The sequence below is a fragment of the Bos grunniens genome, chromosome 7, assembly GCF_055505025.1.
Source record: "Bos grunniens cultivar Pamir isolate PY7600 chromosome 7, Bosgru_T2T1.0, whole genome shotgun sequence".
In the NCBI taxonomy this organism is placed as follows: domain Eukaryota; kingdom Metazoa; phylum Chordata; class Mammalia; order Artiodactyla; family Bovidae; genus Bos; species Bos grunniens.
The window spans coordinates 15,816,108-15,836,326 of record NC_141171.1 but is presented as its reverse complement, the minus strand read 5'-3'; the positions used below and the strand labels follow the sequence as shown (position 1 = coordinate 15,836,326).

At 46.4% G+C, this 20,219-nt stretch overlaps 1 protein-coding gene across 1 annotated transcript; it reads right to left on the bottom strand.

Moving 5' to 3' along the window:
* Positions 1 to 872: 872 nt before the first annotated feature.
* Positions 873 to 19,924, bottom strand: TSPAN16 (tetraspanin 16). Its single transcript, XM_086409431.1, has 7 exons — positions 19,856 to 19,924; positions 16,905 to 17,102; positions 12,673 to 12,747; positions 10,834 to 10,941; positions 6,694 to 6,846; positions 5,781 to 5,864; positions 873 to 1,049 (listed from the first exon to the last, which is right to left on the bottom strand). The coding sequence occupies exons 1-7, from the start codon at positions 19,922 to 19,924 to the stop codon at positions 1,002 to 1,004; spliced, it is 735 nt and encodes a 244-aa protein (XP_086265557.1). The 3' UTR covers positions 873 to 1,001.
* Between the last annotated feature and the right edge of the window lie 295 nt (positions 19,925 to 20,219).

The window sequence follows — 20,219 nt, the reverse complement described above, 5'->3', positions numbered from 1 at the left end:
GACACGGGTTCAATCCCTGATCTGGGAAGATGCCACATGCTGAGGGGCAACGAAGCCTGTGGGCCACAACTACTGAGCCCACGCACTGCAATGATTGAAGCCCATGGGCTCCAGATCCCACGCTCTGCAACAAGGGAAGCCACCCCAATGAGAAGCCCACGGACCACAACCGGAAAGCAGCCTCTACTCACCTCAACTAGAGAAAGCCCACTTGCGGCAGCAAAGACCCAGAACAGCCATAAATTAAGTAATTTAAAATTTTAAATACATGTAAAAATAAATAAATAAGCTACAAACTTAAAAAGTAAAACAGAATACTTTGTCAGCGACTTCCCTGGTGGTCCAGTGGCTAAGACGCTGTTCTCTCAACGCAGGAGGGCCAGGTTTGATCTCTGCTCAGGGAACTAGATCTCACATGCCTCAGCTAAAGATCCTGAATGCTGCAGCAAAGATTGGAGATCACACGTGCCACAACCAAGATCCCGCACAGCCAAATAAACAAATAAATATTTTTTTAAAAAAAAAACCTCATCAAGGGGAAAAAAAGTTTAATGAAACACTATTGAACTCTTGGTGATGGTTGAAACTGGCTAAGGGTCTAGAGGATTCTTTTTCATGAGAATTTTAGATTTTTAACCTTCTTTTTTGGCCACATCATGTGATTTGCAAGACCTTAGTTCCCTGAACCCATGCCCCCTGAAGTGGAAGTGCAGGGTCCTAACCGCTAGACCACCAGGGAGGCTCCTCACAAAGTAATTCACAAAACAAGACCGTTTCAATGGCAGGAAGCCACGTCATCCCATTCAGGTACTTAGAATTACAACCGCTGTCAGCTGAGATGAAAAATAAAATGAAGGAGAAAGGAGTCAAGATGAGGAGGATTTCCCAAATCTTTTATTATCAATCTCCTTTCCAGACGCAGGGAGTGCCACAGAGAAACTGAGACCACATCTCCTTCCAGCAGCCAGTGGGGCTCAGGGGTCCTGTTCTCCCCAGGTCTTTCAGCCCAGCTTGATGAACAGCAGCAAGGTGGCAAGAATTCCTGGCAGCTGAAATGGGTGAAGAAAGAAACACTGAACCAACATGAGGCATCTCTGGAACCCACATCAAATTTAATACACGGAGATACATCGTGATTTAGAAAGGTCAGGGCAGGGTGTGACAGACAGCAGAGGGACTCTCAGGGCCACGGTGGAGGGAATTTGGACTGTTACCACAATAAATCTCACCAGAAGGTAGAAGGAGGAGGCGATTTGTGATGCCCGTCAGTCATTCTCCCTTTGTTCCCCCCAGATCTCATCTCCACCCTCTTTTGTTCACCCCCTGGGTCCTGAAAACGACATTTCCCAGAATCCCCTGCTCCCAAGGGTTGCAAAGAGTCGGACACGACTGAGTGACTCACACACACACACACACACACACACACACACACACCTGCTCCCTAAATTCCTGTTAAGTTTGGCCAATAGTAAGTACCAATAGGAGATGGCTGGACAGAAAGAAAGGTTGGAGTATTCTTTCCCCCACTCCCTCCTCTCTTCTGTCCACCCTGAGCTCTGCAAGATCACAGTTGTGGGTAGATGGCTCCTTTTCCTTGACTCTTGCTCTCCCTACCCCTTCAGGCATAGGAAAAGTAAAACCTTCCTATGTGGCTAGCCCTCATTCTCCTTAACCCTGCTGACACTTCCACAAGGGGCCCCTGAAAACTTTTATTTTTTAAGTTTTTTTTTTTTTAATGTGGACCACTTTTTTTTAAGTCTTTGCTGAATTTGTCACAATACTGCTTCCGTTTTATGTTTTGGTTTTTTGGCCACAAGGCATGTGGGATCTTAGCTCCCTGACCCTAAAAATGTCGTAAAAGGACCCTGTAGGACTTCCCTGGTGGTCCAGTGGTTAAGAATACGCCCGCCAATGCAGGGGGCATGGGTTCATTCCCTCCTCTGGGAAGATCCCAGAGGCCACAGAGCATCTAAGCCTGTGCACCAAAACTCCTGAGTCCTTGCTCTAGAGCCTGAGAGCTGCAACCACTGAAGCCTGTGTGCCTAGAGCCCATGCTCCGCAACAAGAGAAGCCCCTGGAACTAGAAGCCCGTGCGCTACAAGGAAGAGTAGCCCCTGCTCGCTGTAACTAGAGAAGGCCTACGCACAGCAACAAAGACTCAGCACAACCAAAAACAAACAAATAAATGAATAAAAGTAAGGGAAAAGTCATATATTTTTTTATATATTTTAAATGACTGTGGGGGCTGAATTCTGTTTCTTGCTAGGATCTTGACTGTTTTGACTTCCCTGGGGAGGATAGTGTGATATAGTGTGCAAACAAATATTCAATATAAATGTGTACAATGAAAAAAAATCCATTTAAAAATACGAATCAGACAGATGAGACTCATCCATATCTTCAGATCAGATCAGATCAGTTGCTCAGTCGTGTCCGACTCTTTGCGACCCCATGAATCACAGCACGCCAGGCCTCCCTGTCCATCACCAACTCCTGGAGTTCACTGAGACTCACGTCCATCGAGTCAGTGATGCCATCCAGCCATCTCATCCTCTGTTGTTCCCTTTTCCTCTTGCCCCCAATCCCTCCCAGCATCAGAGTCTTTTCCAATGAGTCAACTCTTCGCATGAGGTGGCCAAAGTACTGGAGTTTCAGCTTTAGCATCATTCCTTCCAAAGAAATCCCAGGGCTGATCTCCTTCAGAATGGACTGGTTGGATCTGCTTGCAGTCCAAGGGACTCTCGAGTCTTCTCCAACACCACAGTTCAAAAGCATCAATTCTTCGGCACTCATCTTTCTTCACAGTCCAACTCTCACATCCATACATGACCACTGGAAAAACCATAGCCTTGACTAGATGGACCTTTGTTGGCAAAGTAACGTCTCTGCTTTTGAATATGCTGTCTAGGTTGGTCATAACTTTCCTTCCAAGGAGTAAGCGTCTTTTAACTTCATGGCTGCAGTCAGCATCTGCAGTGATTTTGGAGCCCAGAAAAATGAAGTCTGACACTGTTTCCACTGTTTCCCCATCTATTTGCCATGAAGTGATGGGACTGGATGCCATGATCTTCGTTTTCTGAATGTTGAGCTTTAAGCCAACTTTTTCACTCTCCACTTTCACTTTCATCAAGAGGCTTTTTAGTTCCTCTTCACTTTCTGCCATAAGGGTGGTGTCATTTGCATATCTGAGGTTATTGATATTTCTCCCGGCAATCTTGATTCCAGCTTGTGTTTCTTCCAGTCCAGCGTTTCTCATGATGTACTCTGCATATAAGTTAAATAAACAGGGTGACAATATGCAGCCTTGACGAACTCCTTTTCCTATTTGGAACAGTCTGTTGTTCCATGTCCAGTTCTAACTGTTGCTTCCTGACCTGCATACAAATTTCTCAAGAGGCAGGTCAGGTGGTCTGGTATTCCCATCTCTTTCAGAATTTTCCACAGTTTATTGTGATCCACACAGTCAAAGGCTTTGGCATGGTCAATAAAGCAGAAATAGATGTTTTTCTGGAATTCTCTTGCTTTTTCCATGATCCAGCGGATGTTGGCAATTTGATCTCTGGTTCCTCTGCCTTTTCTAAAACCAGCTTGAACATCAGAAAGTTCACAGTTCACATATTGCTGAAGCCTGGCTTGGAGAATTTTGAGCATTACTTTACTAGCGTGTGAGATGAGTCCAATTGTGCGGTAGTTTGAGCATTCTTTGGCATTGCCTTTCTTTGGGATTGGAATGAAAACTGACCTTTTCCAGTCCTGTGGCCACTGCTGAGTTTTCCAAATTTGCTGACATATTGAGTGCAGCACTTTCACAGCATCATCTTTCAGGATTTGGAATAGCTCAACTGGAATTCCATCACCTCCACTAGCTTTGTTCGTAGTGATGCTTTCTAAGGCCCACTTGACTTCACATTCCAGGATGTCTGGCTCTAGGTCAGTGATCACACCATCATGATTATCTGGGTCGTGAATATCTTTTTTTGTACAGTTCTTCTGTGTATTCTTGCCATCTCTTCTTAATATCTTCTGCTTCTGTTAGGTCCATACCATTTCTGTCCTTTATCGAGCCCATCTTTGCATGAAATGTTCCCTTGGTATCTCTGATTTTCTTGAAGAGATCCCTAGTCTTTCCCATTCTGTTGTTTTCCTCTCTTTCTTTGCATTGATCGCTGAAGAAGGCTTTCTTATCTCTTCTTGCTATTCTTTGGAACTCTGCATTCAGATGTTTATATCTTTCCTTTTCTCCTTTGCTTTTCACTTCTCTTCTTTTCACAGCTATTTGAAAGGCCTCCCCAGACAGCCATTTTGCTTTTTTGCATTTCTTTTCCATGGAGATGGTCTTGATCCCTGTCTCCTGTACAATGTCACAAACCTCATTCCATAGTTCATCAGGCACTCTATTTATCAGATCTAGTCCCTTAAATCTATTTCTCACTTCCACTGTATAATCATAAGGAATTTGATTTAGGTCATACCTGAATGGTCTAGTGGTTTTCCCTACTTTCTTCAATTTAAGTCTGAATTTGGCAATAAGGGGTTCATGATCTGAGCCACAGTCAGCTCCTGGTCTTGTTTTTGCTGACTATAGAGCTCCTCCATCTTTGGCTGCAAAGAATATAATCCATATCTTGGCTGGTGGTAATCTGCAGAAAAACAGTTTCACGTGAAGCTTCCCAGGTGGCTCAGTAGGTAAAGAATCTGCCTGCCAATACAGGAGACGCAAGAGATACAGGTTCGATCTCTGGGTCAGGAAGATCTCCTGGAGAAGGAAATGGCAACCCACTTCAGTATTCTTGCTGGGAGAATCCCATGGACAGAGGAGCCTGGTGGGCTATAGTCCATTGAGTCGCAAAGAGTCAGACATGACTGAAGGGACTGAGCAGAGGCATGAAAAATCAACATGGGGAAAATGTGAGAAAAACTTCCAGGGCTCAAGGGGATGGACATTTTTTCTAATTAACAGGTTTATTGAGATGTAATTCATTTATCATACAATTCACCTTTCTAAAGTGTATAGTTAAGTGGTTTGATTCCTTTACATTTAACGTAATTGCCAAGAAAGTAGGATTTATGTCAGCCACTTTGCTATGTTTTCTATTTGCCTTTTTTGTTGCTCTTCTTTTATTTATTCATCACAGCCTTCTGTTCTGTTGGATGTTTTCTTTTTAAAATATTTATTTGTTTAGCTGTGTTGGGTCTTAGTTGCAGAATGCAGGCTCTTCACTGCAACATTCAGGCTTCTGTAATTGTGGGGACTGGGCTTAGCTGCCCCAAAGTATGTGAGATCCTAGTTCCCCAACCAGGAATCAAACTCACCTCCCCTGCAATGGAAGGCAGATTCTTAACCACTGGACCACCAGAGAAGTCCCCGTCTGCTGGATATTTTCTAGTGCACCATTTTAATTCCCTTCTTGTTTTTATTATATTTTAAAATTATTTTCTTAGTTGTTGCCCTGGGGAGTACGATGGACATCTTAACTATTCATAATCTAGTTTGGATTAATACTAAATTAATCAGTACCATACAAAAACTCCTATATAGTTGTGTTTTCTCCAACATGCTTTGTGTTACTCTTGTCATGTAAATTACACGTAAATTAAATCTTCATATAAGTACAGTTTTATGACTGTTGCTTTATGCAGCTGTCTTATAAATGAGGTAGGAGACTAGGTTTAACAACCATTTCTGTCTTTTGTCACTGCTGTGTCTCCGTGTCCCAAACAGTGCTTGGCACACGGTAAATTAAAAGACCTCGGTGTGTCCCAGAGGAGCTGGAACTTACCTGCATCACTGCTGTCCCCAGACAGCCCCCACTCAGGTTGGCGCTCTGAGTCTTGGTTATTTTCAGGAGCTTAGGGAAACAGCCCTGGGGAAACAAGCATCAAAGTAGGAGGGACCTGGTTAGAGACTAGTGGATTCCAAAGTGAAGTGAAAGTCACTGGGTCGCATCTGACTCTTTGCAACCTCATGGACTGTACAGTCCCTGGAATTCTCCAGGCCAGAATACTGGAGTGGGTAGCCTTTCCCTTCTCCAGGGGATCTTCCCAACCCAGGGATAGAACCCAGGTCTCCTGCATTGCAGGCGGATTCTTTACCAGCTGAGCTACCAGGGAAGCCCTGGTGGATTCCAAGGCCCCATCAACCCCTATAGGTCAGATTTTTTTCACAAAGTAATTTATTTAATTTTTTTACTTTTTTTTTTTTGCCTCACCCACTGCATGTGGGATCTCAGTCCCTTGACCAAGAAGGGAACCCTTGCCCCCTGCAGTGGAAGTGCAGAGTCTTGACCACTATACTGCCAGGAAAGTTCACCCAACACAATTTTTATAGAAGTCAATAGGAGGAATTCCCTGGCAGTCAGGTCAGATAGTTAGGACTCTGCTTTCACTGCTGAGGGTTCAATCCCTGGTCAGGGAAGTAAGATCCAGCTAGCCCCTCAGTGTAGCCAAAAAAAAAGTCTCTGGCCCTCAAGGTCTACCTAGGTGATGCCTGTGTTGTGTGGGTGCTCAGTTGATCAGTTGTGTCCGACTTGCAATCCCATGGAGCGCAGCCCATCAGGCTCCTCTATCCATGGGATTTTCCAGGTGAGAATACTGGAGTGGGTTGCCATGTCCTCCTCCAGGGGATCTTCCTGACTCGGGGATTGAACCTGGGTCTCCTGCATTGCAGGCAGTTTCTTCAAAATCTCCAGTTACCTCCTGGTGGATGACGTCTGCAGACACGTTGTGTCCATCGCAGTCCACGGTCCCTGGGGATTTACAGCAGCACCGGGGGTAGGTGTGACCTGTCACCCTTTCAAAGGAGGAGCCAGAAAAATCTGTGTAGTTCTTCACTCCACAGCACTTGAGCTGCAGAGAGGAGAATAAACACTTGAAGACTCCTTTTCAAATATCGAAATAATCCAAACAATAGAAATCACAGTCACCATGGCTACTGTTTAGAGCAGGCAGTCGCATTATTCCAGGGCCTGTGTTAAACACTGCCCTTTCTCACTCCATCATGGCTCAGAACCCTCCACGACTGTCACCTTACTTGAGGTAAAAGCTAAACTCTTCACCATGGCCCATGGGGCCCTGCATGATCCTCCCCATCACCTTCTCATCTCCCTGCTAGGTCACTTGAACTCACCCAGCTGCATATTGGTCTTCTGTTTCTTTTTTAAAAAATTATTTATTTATTTATGGCTGTGTTGGGTCTTCGTGGCTGCACGTGGGCTTTTCTCTACTTGCGACAAGTGGGGGTTACTCTTCGTTGCGGTGCACGGGCTTCTCATCACAGTGGTTTCTTCTGCTGCACAGCAAAGGCTCTCGGCTCGAAGGCTTCAGTAGTTGCAGCTCACAGGCTCTAGAGCGAGGTCTCAGCAGTTGTGGTGCATGGGCTTAGTCGCCCCTTGGCATGTGGAATCTTCCCAAATTAGAGATCGTACCCGTGTCCCCTGCATTGGCAGGCAAATTCCTATCCACTGTGCCATCAGGGAAGTCCCTCCTTTCTGTCTTTTTCTTTTTTTAATATTGACTGTTTATTTTTATTGTTTGGTTTTTGCTAAGCAAAGGGGATGAGACAAGATGAGGGTGGTGGTGGTTTATCTGTTTCAGTCGTGTCTGACTCTTGTGACCCCATCAACTGCCACCCACCAGCCTCCTCTGTCCATGGGATTTCCCAGGCAAGAATACTGGAGGGGGTTGGTATTTCCTTTTCCATTTCTCTCTGTTTCTTAAGCACACTTAGTAAGCGTCAGCCTCAGAGTCTTTAGATGGCTACGTGTGGAGTGCTGTTCCCTCAACTACCTGCATGACTTACTCCCTCACTTCATTCAGGTCTCCAGCCCTGTATCCAGACAGGTCTTCAATCTTAGCAGTTCTTCTCTCACTCACATGACATGCTCATCCTAACCTGGCAGGTGAACTCCACTTACCAAAATCTCTCAGGGACTCAGGCTGGTGAAGCAGTCACCATCCAGATGGCTCCACTATTGAAGCAGAAGGATAAGAAAGGTCTAGAGAGCCCTGCACTGACAATTACACAATTTGGCCAGCAAGTGACTCATATTACTTCTCATTGGCCAGGACTCATCAACGATCCCCAACTAACTATAAAGGACTAGGACAGGCCATCCACTGTGTGTTAAAAATAGATGGCAACTAGTATCTAAGAGGAAACAAAATCCTCTCTCTTTCCCTGCCTGGGTTTCTTCATAACACTTAGCACTCCTGACACCAGTCTTGACTTAGTGGTTTCTTGTCTGTCTCCCTACCCAAGTGTCAGTAACACAGAGCAAAGGATTTTTGTTTTGCACCCTACTTTGTCCCTAGACCCTTGAACACTGCCCAGCACACAATAAGTGTTCAACAAAGATTCATGGAAGGACAGCCACCTAAATGTCCATAGACAGAGGAATGGATAAAGAAGATGTGCTACATATATATGATGGAATACTACTTAGCCATAAAAAGAATGAAATAATGCCATTTGCAGAAATATGCATGGACCTAGAGATTATCATACTAAGCAAAGCAAGTCAGAGAAAGGCAAGTATTATATGACATTGCTTATATGTGGAATCTAAAGAAAAAATAATACAAATGAACTTACAAAACAGATAAATATAGATATAGAAAACAAACTTATGGTTATCAGAGGAGGGATAAATTAGGAGTTTTGGGATTAGCAGATACACACTGCTATATATAAAATAGACAAACACAAGGACCTACTGTATAGCACAGAGAACTGTATTCAGTGTTTTGTAATAAACTATAATGGAAGAGAATATGAAAAAACTATATCTGTATAACTGAGTCACTTTGCTATATACCAGAAACAAACACAAAATTGTGAATTAACTACTTAAATTTAAAAGGATTAGTGGAAGGACTGTATGAATGAATGAGAGGTACTTTCCACCATCTCAAACTTGAGAAGCCAAAACAGGGATGCAGGCAAGTCCCCTACCCATCATGTGACGCCTCCAGAGCCTGAACTTGACCCCATACCAGTTCCTGGGCCCCAAACTCAGACAGAAAACATTCCTACAAACAGGCGATGGCTTTTCCCCTTCATATGCGTCCTGGCCTCACAGACCCTTCTCAACTATCTGCCTCAAAAGCTTAGATGACACGTGGAGGCCGGTCCTGCTCTTTAAACACCAAGACTAAAGAAATAAATCCTGGGGACTTCCCCGGTGGTCCAGTGATTAAGAATCTGCCTTCCAAGGCAGGGGACGCAGGTTCGATCCCTGGCTGGGGAACTCTGATCCCATATGCCATGGGGCAACTAAGCCGCAGCGCCTCAACTATTGATCCTGTGCACCACAACTGGAGAGAAGTTTGCTCATCACAATGAAAGATCCCAAAAACCGCAACGAAGACCCCATGTGGCCAAATAAATAAATATATATTAAAAAAGGAAATAAATCCTAACACCTCACACCCTGCTGACGGGAATATAAAATGGGCAGTTGCTGTGGAAATCAGTATGAACGTTCCTCAAAAAAATTAAATGTAGAATTATCAGATGATCCAGCAATTCCATTTCTGGACATACACCTAAAAGAATGGAAAACAGAGACTCGGAGAGATATTTGTACACCTGTAAACCCAAGTGTCCATTGACAGTGTGTGTGTACTGCTAAGTTGCTTCAGTCGTGTCCAACTCTCTGCAGCCCCATGGACTGTAGCCCGCCAGGCTTCTCTATCCATAGGATTCTCCAGGCAAGAACACTTGAGTGGGTTGCTGTGCCCCCTCCAGAGGATCTTCTTGACCTGGGGATCAAACTCTCGTCTCTTATGTCTCCTGCATTGGCAGGAGTTACCACTAGTGCCACCTGGGAAGCCCCTGTCCATGGACAGAAAAATGGATAAATAAAATACAGTCCACCCATACAAAGGAATATTATTCAGACTTAAAAAGGAAGGAAATTCTGACACCTGCTATACCATGGATGAACCTGGAGAATGCTTAGTGAAATAAGCCAGACACAAAAAGACAAGTACTGCATGATTCCACTTAGACAACGTCCCTGTGTCTGAGCGTCCTCAGTTGCTCAGTCATGTCTGACTCTGCAACACTATAGACTGTAGCCTGCCAAGCTCATCTGTCCATGGGATTCTCCAGGCAGGAATACTGGAGTGGGTGGCCATTTCCTCCTCCAGGGGATCTTCCTGACCCAGAGATAGAACCTGTATCTCCTGCATTGCAGGCAGATTCTTTACCAAGCCCATATGAGGTCCCTAGACTCTGGAGAGTCCCTTGGACTGCAAGGAGATCCAACCAGTCCATCCTAAAGGAAATCAGTCCTGGGTTTTCTTTGGAAGGAATGATGCTAAAGCTGAAACTCCAGTCAGTACTTTGGCCACCTGATGTGAAGAACTGACTCATTTGAAAAGACACTGATGCTGGGAAAGATTGAAGGCGGGAGGAGAAGGAGACGACAGAGGTTGAGATGGGTTGGATGGTATCACTGACTCAATGGACATGAGTTTGAGTGAACTCCAGGAGTTGATGATGGCCAGGGAGGCCTGGCGTGCTGCAGTCCGTGGGGTCACAAAGAGTCGGACATGACTGAGCAACTGAACTGAACTGAACTGAACTGAAAGGAGTCATATTCCTAGAGCATTGTAGAATGGAGAGCAGTGGCTGCCCCGGGCTGAGGGAGGGAGAAGGAGCCTTTGCGGTTAAAGGGGACAGTTTCAGTTGTGGAGAGGCAGGCTGGCGATGGTTGCACAACCATGTGAATGTGCTTAATGCCACCAAACTGAGCACTTAAAAACGGTTAAGACGGTAAATTTATGTTATGTGTCTATCACAAAAATTTTTTTAAAAAATGTGAATCTCACCTTCTCCATGACCAAATTCCATCGCATGGAATAGTTATCTGGCTCCTTGTAACCTCTGTAATTCTTCCTCAGGGTCACGAAGTTGTGCTCCAGGGACACTTCTCGAACCTCAGCGATGAAACGGGGAGCGGTGAGCACAGAAAACAGCAAGGAGCCCATTTGGGGAGGTTTCTTGGGGACTCAGGGTCGGGGCGGGGAAGGGGACTTCCCGTCTGCTTCCTTCCTGGCCCCTCCACCAGCCAAGAGTCTGCGCTGGGGGAGGAAGAACTCGGGCTACCGTCGGGCCTGCCCCCCACCCCCCAGAGGGACACAAGCAAGAGCGTGGGTGTGGAGCCCAGCTCATCTGGCTGCGTTCATCCTCGCAAACCGTTTTGAATCATCTGCTCTTTTGAATCGCCCACTCGCCCGCTACGCCCCCGACTGGGTTGCAATTCGATTAGGGACTTGAAAATCATCTTTAGCAACTGCATCTCTCTCTGCACAAAAGGCGCGACTTTAATTCTCTGTGTGCGTGTGCGTGTGTGTGTGTGCGTGTGTGTGTGTGCGTGTGTGTGTTTGAATAGAGGTTTAAATTTAAAACCTTTTTTTTCCCCCCGAAGAGGTAAAATAATCGCATGGTTCAAAATTCACAAAGCACAGACGGTAAATCATGAAAAGTCTCCCTCCCACTTTTTTCTCCCAGCCGACAAGTTTCTCCCACTCCATCACGGGGTTACAGTTTCCTGTGTCCCCAAAGAGATATACTATGCGTGTCAAAGCAAAGACTACTCTTCTTATTATTCTCCTTGCTTCATACTACTCTCTCTCACTGTTTGGCATCCGGCTACTCTCAGTATTCGGCGTCCTGCTGTTTCCAACAAGAACATTAGCGGCTCTTGGTAGTCTGCTCAAATCCCGGGGGCTTCGCTTATTTCTGTGTCCGGGAGCCTGACTTCCCGCTGCCAACGACTGAGGGTCTCTACGTGGCCTCAGTACGCATGCGCCCTGGGAGCAGCCCTTAATGACTGATGAGAGGTGGTGGATCAATACTGCAGCTCCCTCGCCCCTTGGGTGGGGAAAATAGTTGCGTGCTCTTTGCGTCCCAACCAGGACTGATCCCAGTTGTACCGTGTAAGCTTTCAGGGGCTACATTCCCTTCCCTGCCTCACTCCTCATGCCCCCTACTGGTGCTTCTTGGGATCATCACTCAAACCAGGAGCCTTCAAATCCTTGTCTCAGGGTGGGCCTCGCCGGAGGTAAACAAGACTACGTTCTGGAGAATGTACCGTCTCCTGTACATAGAGCCTCCTCCTTCCTTCTTTCCAGCTGCATCAGGCTCCCTTGTCTGGATTATTATAAATTATAATCCCCCTCCCCCCAAACTGATGCTCCACTAGGACAGAAGCGACCTTTTGCACATCCTGGTATATGTATGTCATGCTGCCCACAAACAAGCATATCCTTGGATAATTCCTAGAGACCAGATGGTTGGGTCAAATCCGTGCTTTGCCATTTTGATGGATATTGCTAAACAGCCCTCTATTTTGAATTCATTTCAAAACCGCAACAGTTTTCACGGCGTTTCCCATTACCATCCCCCGCAAGCCTCACCGCAAATGCAGGAGAGAGTTCAGATTAGCCCAGCAGGTTTTTTGAGGACAGCCTTGGCGGAGAGGGCTGAGGTTTTTGGCTTTTTCACCCCATCTCTAGAGACTCAGTCTCCCACCTTCACCAGATCTTGGAGGGCGTGGGTGCCTGGCGGGGACGGGGTGGGGGTGGGGCCCGCGGAGGGGAGGGGACGGGGCTCTATTGATTCCATCTATTTTTAATGTGGAGTGGGAGAAGCCGTCCTGTACTTACAACCGGGAAGAAGGCAAGGACCACCGTGGCAGCCGTGATTTGCACAATGAGAATGATGACCATGACCAAGAAACACTGGAAGACACAGAGCGGGGCGCGGGGTGGAGGCTGGGAGCCTGCTGGAAGTCCTTCCACCCCCACCCCGAGGCCTCCCTGTAGCCTCTTCAGTTTGAAAAACTGGGGTTGGGTGGTGGTGGGGTGGGAGGTGGGGTGGGTGGTGGGGGTAGCAGGGTGGGAGGGTTTAGAGGGGGATTTTATTTCTTCCTTGTGTCATTTTCCTGGATGTTATCCAGGATGCTGGCAGTGGGGTATTCTTAAGAGCTAATAGCTAGAACCCCATTTCATGTCCAGCACTTTCTGGGAGTCCCAGAGCCCTAAGAGGGGACTTCTGACTGTGTGTGCAGACAGCAGGTCCTGAGTACATGCTAAGTCACTTCAGTTGTGTCCAACTCTTTGCAACCCCATGGACTATACCCCGCCAGGCTCCTCTGTGCATGGGATTCTCCAGGCAAGAATACTGCAGCGGGTTGCCATGCCCTCCTCCAGGGGATCGAACCTGAGTCTCCTGCATTTCCTGCATTGGCAGTGTGGTTCCTTAGCACTAGCACCCATCTAGGAAGTCCAGAGAGCAGGGAGGGATAGAAAAGCAGGAGGGACAGTGGGGACAGAGAACAGAGGCAGGAGGGCATTCCCCAGCGGTCCAGTGATTAGAACTCCATGCTTTCAACTGCCAAGGGCCCAGGTTCAATCCCTGGTCAGGGCACTAAAATCCCAAAACCTATGCTTTGTGGCCAAAAAAGGAAACGTTGCTGGGAGAAGAAGCAGGGACAATAAATCTGATATGTAAATTGGGGGGTGAGGGGTGATAAGACTGAAGGGGAGATGCCAGATGACAGGTGGATGAGTGCCAGGGAGAAAATATCAACATATGCTGCCTCATGTTTCCGCTGAAATTCACATGCCTGGTGGGAAACAGTGGAAAATACTGTGAGGGGAAGGGGTGTCCAAGAACGGTCAGCTCCTGGTCTCCCTTCATCTATTTCTACCTATGCCTATTATTATTATCAGTCCCTTGGACAGCAGGAGATCAAACCAGTCAATCCTAAGGAAATCAACCCTGAATACTCATTGGAAGGACTGATGCTGAAGCTGAAGCTCCAGCACTTTGGCCACCTGATTTCGAAGAGCCGACTCATTGGAAAAGATTCTGATGCTGGGAAAAATTGAGGGCAAGAGGGGAAGGGGGCGAGAGAGGATGAGATGGTTGGATGGCATCACCAACTCAATGGACATGAGTTTGAGCAAACTCCGGGAGATGGTGAAGGACAGGGAAGCCTGGTGTGCTGTAGTCCATGGGGTCGTAGAGTCAGATACAACTGAAAAACAGCAATAGTATTTCCCAACCTCTGGGTAAGTGAGGCATCCAGAAGACAGCCAGGCATCGAAAAGTCCTACTGGTGACTTCTTCAGAATCTGTCCTGAATCTACCCACTTCTAATGCCCACCAGGGCCCCACTGGGTCTGCTGCTGCTGCTGCTAAGTCGCTTCAGTCGTGTCCGACTCTGTGCGACCCCATAGACGGCAGCCCACCAGGCTCCCCTGTCCCCGGGACTCTCAAGGCAAGAACACTGGAGTGGGTTGCCATTTCCTTCTCCAATGCATAAGAGCGAAAAGTGAAAGTGAAGTCGCTCAGTTGTGTCCGACTCTTAGCGACCCCATGGACTGTAGCCTACCAGGCTCCTCCGTCCATGGGATTTTCCAGGCAAGAGTACTGGAGTGGGGTGCCATAAGCCCCGACTATCTCCCATCAGGACAAACACAGTCCTTCCACTCTGGTCCTCCCCTCATGGTGTTCCCTCCACAGCCACCAGAGGGCGCATCTGTCAGGGCACAACTCTGCTCAGATCCCGCTGTGGCTCCCAATGCCATCAAAAGGACTTTACTTTTGTGGATGAGGTCTCAAGAGGATTTGGATGGACCCGAGGCTGAGGGTAAAGTCGACTGAACTTGCCAGTGGGTTGGACTGTGGTGTGAGAGAGAAGACTCTTTGATTCCTCCAAGTTAAACTATGGATAAAATAGTGCCCACAGGGACTTCCCTGGAGATCCAGTGATTAAAACTCCCTGATTCCACTGCAGGGGGAGCAAGTTCCATCACCATATGCTGGGCTTTAAGGCTAAAAAAGCAAAAAGTGCCCCCCATGCTATTGATCCTGTATGCATCCTAGACAGCATATTAAAAAGCAGAGACATCACTTTGCAGACAAAGATCTGTATAGTCAAAGCTATGGTTTTTCCAGTAGTCATGTATGGATGTGAGAGTTGGACCATAAAGAAAACTGAGCCCTGAAGAATTGATGTTTTTGAACTGTGATACTGGAGAAGACTCTTGAGAGTCCTTTGGACTGCAAGATCAAACCAGTCTATCCTGAAGGAAATCAACCGTGGATATTCATTGGAAGGACTGATGCTGAAGCTGAAACTCCAATACTTTAGCCACCTGATGCGAAGAACCAACTCACTGGAAAAGACCCTGATGCTTGGAAAGACTGACGGCAGGAGGAGAAGTGGGTGACAGAGGATTAAATGGTTGGATGTCACTACCAACTCGATGGACATGAGTTTGAGCAAACTCCAGGAGATAGTGAAGGACAGGGAAGTCTGGGGTGCTGCAGTCCACAGGGTTGCCAAAGGTTGGACACGAACACGACTGAGCGACTGAACAACAACATCCTATAGAAGAGAAAATGAAATATTGCAGGCAAAGGACTGGTTCAATAAATACTTGTTGAATGAAGTAATCAAGAAAACTAGAGATGATAGATATTCAGGGAGGTAGAGAGTGAGGATGGATTCTTTAAGAGTGGGGGATGTTGACTTTCTGGGAGATAGCTAGAGCAAGGATTGCCTTGAAACCTCTAAATCAAAACCACTGGAATTTTGCAGCAACACAGTAGGGGAAGATGCCAGAGGCAGGGACTTTCCTGGTGGTCCAGTGGTGAAGAATCTGCCTTCGATGCAAAGGATGCCAGTTTGATCCCTTGTCTGGGCACTAAGATCCTACACAGTGCAGAGCAGCGAAAATGCTGTGCTCCAACTAGAAAAGCCCTTGGGCCACAAGGAAAGATCCTACCTACCCCAACCAAGACCAGACAGAGCCAAAAAAAAAAAAAAAGAGAGAGAGAGAGAGAGAGTGCTTGTTTAAAAACAAAACAAAAAAGATGTGGAGACAGATTCAACTTAAAATGGGATGATCAATTCAGACAAGATTGTAAGAGAAGTGGGAATGGGGACTCTGGGAGCTGGATGCTGGGGAGACATTTGGCCGAGGCTACGTGTGAGAAAGAGCAAGACATGTAAAATCTGTGACGTGATCTGCTGATCATGCTCAAAATATTCATACTCCATGCATCTGACCATGTACTTGTGCTGCATGGCAATTACTATAGTGTTGTATTCATGGGGGACATATACATGGGCCAACAGAACAGAGCAGTGTGCACAGAACAGACCTGAGCGTAATGGAAACTAGCAAAGACAGAGGAGGACTGGATGGGCCAGGCGGTAAGTGCAATAGTATGTCACACAACTAGGAAAAAAAAAAAGAAATCAGATCCCTACCTCACACCACACACACACAATCAAACTCCCAAAGACTAAAGAGCTAAGAGTGAGAAAGTAAGCCTTAAAATCACGGGAAGAAAACCTAGGAGGGTATAATTTATGCACTTGGGTAGGGGAGGGGTTCTAAGTGAGACCCATCATAAAGAAAAAGATGGGGCTCCCGTGGTGGTGCAGTGGATAGGAACCTGCTTGCCAGTGCATGGGACACGGGTTCAATCCCTGGTCCAGGAAGATTCCACATGCCTCAGAGCAACTAAGCCCTGCACCACAACTACTGAGCCCACACGCATCAACTTCTGAAGACTAGAGCCTGTCCTCTAGTCCTAGAGCCTGTCCTCCATCCACAAGACAAGCCTGAACCCTGCAACAAAGAGTAGCCCCCTGCTTGCCACTAGAGAGACTGCACGCAGCAATGAAGACCGAACACAGCCATAAATAAATAACTTTTTAAAGTTATTAAAAAAAGAAAAAGATGTTTGCATCTGGTGTTCTTTAAAAGACACCATACACACTATAAAATAGGAAACATCAAAGGAGTTTAGAACACCTGCAAGGAAGGATTCAGACATGACGGAGGAGTTGTGGGGTCTGTCTGCAGATGCAACTTACAAACAAGAGGGTGCCTCTGCTTTCCTTGGCTGCTCCATGCCTCCTGGCGAAGCCAAGCAGCACCGTGACGCTGCCCATCACCAGGCACAGGTAGCCAACATGAAACAGGTACGCAGAGGACCGCCCAAGGACCTTGGTCAGGACAGCCCCTCTGAAATTCACATAGATGCTCAGACCAATGAGGATCATGCCAGAGAGCTTTAGAACAGAAAACAGGGGAAAGCAATCTGTTAGTTGTATACAAATCAAACTCCTGGAGGAGGCAACAAAGGCCCATAAAATCAGCAGAAACATTTCAAAACTCATAATGCCCAGAGTTGGTGAGGATGTAGAGAAACTTTCCATACGCTGCTGCCAAGCAACAGCCTTTTTTTGAGGGAAAGGGCAGGACGATATTTTGTAATTGGTATTTAAAACCGTCAAGGTTTTGTGGTAAAACTTTTTACCCAGAAATCCCATTTCTGGACATTCAACCTAGGAAAAATAGTTACATATGATGAGCCTCAGAACCAGGGAAAAATCTTGGAAATAATTGAAGCAACCAATAATACAGATTGGGTAGGTGAATCATGGTACCGCCTTGCAATGGGATCCTAGACTGTTATTTTAAATGATGCTTGTAAGACAGAGGGTGGCACATTTTTTTTTTGAAAAGTCCCCAATATTGTGAGCTTTGCAGGCCATACATTCTCAGTTGAAATGACTCAGCCAGTGTATCGGATTGCAGCCATACATGTGTGTGCGTGCGTGCTCAGTCACTTCAATTGTGTCTGACTTTTTGCGACCCCATGGACTGTAGCTGCCAGGCTCCTCTGTCCGTGGGATTCTCCAGGCAAGAATACTGAACTGGACTGCCATGCCCACCTCCAGGGGATCTTCCCAACCCAGGGATCGAACCCACGTTTCATGCGGCTCCTGCGTTGCAGGAGGGTTCTTTACTGCTGAGCCACCTGGCAAGCCCAGCCATACACAATTCATAAACAAATTTATTTTATTTACAAATAAATTTTATCTATTTACAACATTGTACTTCACCGACTTCTGTTGTAGGAGAATGTTTATTGATACACAAAGATGTTTTTAAGGCCTATGTTTAAAAAAAAAAGATTGTCAGCAGTCATAGTCCTTGGTATTTATCTAACAGAGTTGAAAACTTATGTTCACATAAAAACCTGCACATGGATGTTTCTAGCAGCTTTATCCATAGCTGCCAAAACTTGGAAGCCACCAAGATGGCCTTCAGCATATGAATGGATAAATAAACTATGGTACATCCAGACAATGGACTATTGGCACTAAAAAAAGCATGAGCTGTCAAGCCAGGAAAAGACATAGAGGAAACTTACAGGCATATTGCTGAATGGAAGAAGCCAATCTGAAAAGGCTACATGCTTTATGACTCCAAGTATATGACATTCTGGAAAAGGCAAAACTATGAAGACAGAAGAAAGATCAGTAGTTGCCAGGGGCTGGGGGGAGGCGGGGTGACAGGTGAAGCACAGAGGATTTTTAGGGCAATGAGACTATTCATACGATGCTGACATGGTAGATACACTTGTGAAAAGCCATAGAATGTACACCAGGAAGTCCCTGGCAGTTCAGTAGTTAGGACTCCATGCTTGCACTGCAGGGGGCATAGGTTCGATCCCTGGTTGGGGACCTAAGATCCTGCAAGCCAGAAGGCATGGCCAAAAGAGAAAACAATGTACAGTGTACAAGGTTATAGTGATATCAATGTCTTGCCTGCATGCTCAGTCGTGTCCGACTCTTTGCAACCTGGTAGACTCTAACGCGCCAGGCTCCTCTGTCCATGGAAATTTTCAGACAAGAATACTGGAGTGGGTTGCCATTTCCTCCTCCAGGCGATCCCGACCCAGGGATAGAACTCTTGCATCTCCTGAATTGGTAGGCAGATTCTTTACCGCTGTGCCACCTGGGAAGCCCCTGATATCAATGTAGGTTCATTATAACAAATGGACCACTCTGATTTGGAATGTTGACAGGAAAGGAGGCTGTGCGTGTGTGGGGGGCAGGGCTTACGTGGGAAGTCTTGGTACCTTCTGTTCGATTTTGCTGTGAACCTAAAAGTTCTCTAAAAAGAAGTCTATTTAAAAGGAGGAAAAATTTACAATTTTTCAAAAGAGAAAAAAAAAATGAAGAGGCTAAAGCAGTCACATACCACGTTTGTGTTGCTGTTTTTAAAGGTACATAGAAAGGTCTGGAAGGCTATAATAATGATATTTATTGAGCCATGTTCCCATGACAGGCATCAGCCTTTTAAATGCGTTATCTTGTTTAATTCCCATCAAAATGATGCCACGCAGGTGAAGAGAGTAGGAGTAATATTTAATTTCCTTCTCTTTTCTGGCAACCTTTCCTCATACAGTCTTACTACTGAAAGCAGTGACTGCTTCAGCAGTGCACATTTCAGGTTACTTTTTTTTTGTTTGTTTGTTTGCCCCGGGTCTTAGTTGTGGCATGTGAGATCTAGTTCCCAGACCAGGGATCAAACCTGTGCCCCCTGTATTGGGAGCACAGAATCTTAACCACTGGACCATCAAGGAAGTCCCATGGGTTACTTTGTAGTAAGAAAAAAAAAGTGGTTTGAAAAATGTAAAGGACCAAGAGCAGAACCATTCTCTCCTGCCTTTCCAAACAACTTTCATTTTCTGCAGAGTTTGCCTAAGAGCTGAGTTCTTCCACCATTGACCCCCAGGCACCCCGGAGTACACAATTCTGCTTGATTTAGCAGCTCTGGGTTGGTGGAAGCAACGCCTGTTCCCAGTGCATCCTGCTCCTCGTCCGTCTGCCCTACATCCCTCCTGAGTGAGTCCCTGGGGACCACAGATCCGGATGCCAGCGAATTTGGATCAACTTATTTCTGTCTTTGAAGGAGCCAGCCATGGAGGAAGGGCTGCAAAGCCCCAGGGTCCGGGTTGTGACATACTTACAACAGTAACACCATTGAAGAAAGAAAACAGTTTCTTCAAGGAATAATATGGAATGTGCCTTTCAGCCATGTCAGCCAAACTGGGGTGCCCTGACCAGTTAAGTCAGCATCTTCCTAAACCTCTGGGCTCCTGTTTCCCAAGATGGTAGAGGTCTGGGGAGTAGGGTAGGGTTACCAAAGCTGACTTGCTCTGCCCCTCTCTCTCCTGGCTGCTTGATCTTCAGCTGGGGAGGGGCCGCAACGGCTGCCCCTCTTCAGTCACAGCCTTTATCACATCACAATCAGATGCTGGAGCGAGGCTCCCAGCGCCAGGGGAGCGAGTGCCCCAAACTGTGCCCTGCTGGTTCTTCATCAGGAATGGAGAA

What these genes read in the sequence shown, in the direction of transcription:
- TSPAN16 (XM_086409431.1), bottom strand. Translation starts at nt 19,924, where the DNA reads ATGGCTGAAAGGCACATTCCATATTATTCCTTGAAGAAACTGTTTTCT. An exon ending in TCTTCAATGGTGTTACTGTT is followed by an intron (nt 17,103 to 19,855) that starts GTAAGTATGTCA and finishes TCTGTTCTAAAG; the next exon opens with CTCTCTGGCATGATCCTCAT. An exon ending in GCAGAGGCACCCTCTTGTTT is followed by an intron (nt 12,748 to 16,904) that starts GTAAGTTGCATC and finishes TGTGTCTTCCAG; the next exon opens with TGTTTCTTGGTCATGGTCAT.